Genomic DNA, 3,884 nt, shown 5'->3' on the forward strand with positions numbered 1-3,884 from the left:
AAACATGGTTATATAAATACTGGAAAATAACAGGAGGTGCTAAAATCTAAGAAAAGTTTCTGGGATCTTATGGAAAAATTAGAAATGTAAATTGGTTGAATAATTGTAAGATGAATTTGGTAAATGTAAGTTGCCTGAAAAAAAGTTCCCAGAGAACATTTAGACTAAAAATTAAGAATTTTAAATTGAAAGTAATGGTGATTATTTGCAATTATATGTATACTCAACCATTATAATTTAAAAATATCCATTCATGTAATAAAACAGAAATTGATGGACTGAAGCTACATGAAGCAGCAGAGTACAGCCATTAAGGACCCAAATTTTAGAGCCTAATAGCCAGGGTGTGAAACCTAGTATCACTTTTTATCTGAGTGACTAAGAGTGGGTGCATGTGTGCTAAGTCGCTTCAGTTGTGTCTGACTCTTTGGGAGTCTATGGAATGCAGCCTGACAGGCTCCTCTGTCCATAGGATTTTTCAGTCAAGAACACTGGAATGGGTTGTTATGCTCTCCTCCAGGGCATCTTGCTGACCCAGGGATCGAACCTAGGTCTCCTGTGTTGACAGCTAAGTTCTTTACCACTAGCCCCACCTGGAAAGTCCATGATTAAGGGTAGGCTAGGCTAAAACACCCCATCTCTTTGTGACTCATTTCTCCTCATTAGTAAAGTGGTGATAGCAATAGTATTTAGCTCACTGGGGTGTTGTGAAGTCACATTGGCTGATAAATAGGAGAGCATATAGAAGAGAGCTAGGCATTAAGCATAATGTTTGATGTTATGAGTATTATCTTATTTCATTCTTCACTTAGAGTGATATCAGTGACTGAAGGAAGTATTTAACAAGTGGATACAAACATGCACACAGACACACACACATTAATCATAATTTTAGGAAATATGACACTACCAATACAAAGCATACATTTTAAAATCTTATGTAAAAAGTCCATACTAATAGGATACATAGAGCACTGAATTTTCTCTCACTTAAAGCATGTCATGTGTGTCAAAAAATTCTGTAAGAAAATAAAATATTCAGCTAGTGAATATTAGTTGATTGAATATTATTTTGACTATTACCTTATTTTGATTTTAGAGATATACTCTTCTATGTCGATAGACATTTTTGTTTGTGAAGGTAAGCTATATATTTTTCAGCTAAACACTAAATTCTTCCAGGGAAAAATCCATGCCTTTGCTTTATTTAAATATCAAGTATAGTGTTAGGCACACAGGAAACACAATTGAGCCAGATTAGCTAATTCAGTGACTTGTTAATTACTACAAGAAAAGCTGAATTACAAATACCTATTTTACAATCCATGAAATTAAAAGATACTTACTCCTTGGAAGGAAAGTTATGACCAACCTAGATAGCATATTCAAAAGCAGACGTATACACAATGGAGTATTACTCAGCCATTAAAAAGAATACATTTGAATCAGTTCTAATGAGGTGGATGAAACTGGAGCCCATTATACAGAGTGAAGTAAGCCAGAAGGAAAAACATCAATACAGTATACTAACGCATATATATGGAATTTAGAAAGATGGTAACAATAACTCTGTGTACGAGACAGCAAAAGAGACACTGATGTATAGAACAGTCTTATGGACTCTGTGGGAGAGGGAGAGGGTGGGAAGATTTGGGAGAATGACATTGAAACATGTAAAATATCATGTAAGAAACGAGTTGCCAGTCCAGGTTTGATGCACGATACTGGATGCTTGGGGCTAGTGCACTGGGACAACCCAGAGAGATGGTATGGGGAGGGAGGAGGGAGGAGGGTTCAGGATGGGGAACACATGTATACCTGTGGCGGATTCATTTTGATATTTGGCAAAACTAATACAATTATGTAAATTTTAAAAATAAAATAAAATTAAAAACAAAAACAAAAACAAAAGCAGAGACATTACTTTTCCAACAAAGGTCCATCTAGTCAAGGCCATGGTTTTTCCAGTGGACATGTATGGATGTGAGAGTTGGACTGTGAGGAAGGCTGAGCACCGAAGAATTAATGCTTTTGAACTGTGGTGTTGGAGAAGACTCTTGAGAGTCCGTTGGATTGCAAGGAGATCCAACCAGTCCATTCTGAAGGAGATCAGCCCTGGGATTTCTTTGGAAGGAATGATGCTAAAGCTGAAACTCCAGTACTTTGGCCACCTCATGCAAAGAGTTGACTCATTGGAAAAGACTCTGATGCTGGGAGGGATTGGGGGCAAGAGGAGAAGAGGACGACAGAGGATGAGATGGCTGGATGGCATCACTGACTCGATGGATGTGAGTCTGAGTGAACTCCGGGAGTTGGTGATGGACAGGGAGGCCTGGCGTGCTGCGATTCATGGGGTCACAAAGAGTCGTACATGACTGTGCGACTGATCTGATCTGATCTGATTTTACAATCCTAAGTGTGAATGTGCTTTTGAAAACAACATTTGGTTATTTTCTTTTTCTTTAATATTCATCTTTCTTCATCAATATGTGGTCCAAACACATACATCTTTCTTCTTTTTAAATTAACTTTTATTGGAGTACAGTTGTTCTAAAATGTGTTGTTTTCATGGTGCAGCAAAGTAAATCATTTATATGTATACATATATCCACTCTTTTTTAGATTGCCTTCCTATTTAGATCATCACACAACTTAGAGTAGAATTGCTGTGCTATACGGTAGGTTCTCGTTAGTTACCTGTTTTATACATAGTAGTGTATATAACATATATCTTTCTTTTATACTAATTATCTCTGATGGAGATTGGCAAATGTTAACATAAGTGTGTTTACATTTATTTGAAAATATGCATTTTTACATGTTGTCTTAGAACAAACACCAAAATATTAGCTGTGTCTAATTTTGAGAGAAAATATTAAACACAATTTTTTTTCTATTTTGGAGTTTTTCTGTGTTTTTCTTTATATTCCAAAAAATATACTATAGTCTTAGATTTCTTCCATAAAGTAAAAAAGTAATGTTTTAAAAGACAGTAGTTGTCAAACCCTTAGTTCATTTAGTCTAAGTTCTTCAGAAAACAGATATGACTGCAAAGCTTAATCAACATCAAAGACAGGAATACTTTCTCAAAGTCTTAATTTCACTTATTATTATGTTTTCTTATATCATGCATTTATTTAAACACTTGTGAAATGATATATTTTTGAGCCATACTTCAAATTACTGGCAATGTCAGTCTATGAAAAAGACAGGTATTTTTCTCTTCATGAAGTGAGATAATTTTCAATCTGCCATAACATGTGCTTACACATCTTCACTTTGAAAACATAGCATTCAAGTTAAGTCAGGGCAGATTATTCCTTTTTGACTTTTACAACTTTTATGCTGCTGCCAGAAGTCTTCTCGGCATTTGCTTTGAATTCTGTCTTCAGTGTATCTCTCATGGCTTTTGCACAAATCTGGGAGTACCTGAGGTAGCTGAGTCCAATCTGTTGCCAATACTCTGCCATGATGTTATAAGAATGGAGCACCTCCAGCCAAATCACAAAGATGAGGTCAATATCGGCTCAGTGAGCAGCCTAGCTTGGGAAATGATATCTTTAGCTCTAATACTTGAATACATAAAATAAAGGATATAAAGCACTTGGGGAAATTTATTCTCTTAACTTCCTATTACACTTTCTTGTTGTTTACTATTAGTCATGAATTCTGTTACTTCATAATTATGCTACATTTTCAGGTCAAGAGAGCTAATTTATTTGAAACAACTCACATTTCACTGTCCACATTTTCATATTCCAAGATCTGGGGATGTTAAAGAAGGTATGCACAAGGCCCTCACAATTTCCTTTTAGGTCAGAGAGTGCCCAATCTGATAATTAATCAGCCTAATGCCCACTTGGCTGAAATTCTCAGGGAGGCTA

At 35.8% G+C, this 3,884-nt stretch overlaps 1 protein-coding gene across 1 annotated transcript; it reads right to left on the reverse strand.

The window, feature by feature from the left end:
- Positions 1-3,314: 3,314 nt before the first annotated feature.
- Positions 3,315-3,470, reverse strand: LOC109557063 (ATP synthase subunit epsilon, mitochondrial-like). The gene has a single exon (XM_019958396.2). The coding sequence runs from the start codon at positions 3,468-3,470 to the stop codon at positions 3,315-3,317; it is 156 nt and encodes a 51-aa protein (XP_019813955.2).
- Between the last annotated feature and the right edge of the window lie 414 nt (positions 3,471-3,884).

The sequence above is a fragment of the Bos indicus genome, chromosome 3 (genome assembly GCF_029378745.1).
Source record: "Bos indicus isolate NIAB-ARS_2022 breed Sahiwal x Tharparkar chromosome 3, NIAB-ARS_B.indTharparkar_mat_pri_1.0, whole genome shotgun sequence".
Lineage (NCBI taxonomy): Eukaryota > Metazoa > Chordata > Mammalia > Artiodactyla > Bovidae > Bos > Bos indicus.

Coding starts and splice junctions, on each gene's coding strand:
- LOC109557063 (XM_019958396.2), bottom strand. CDS start 3,470: ATGGCAGAGTATTGGCAACAGATTGGACTCAGCTACCTCAGGTACTCC.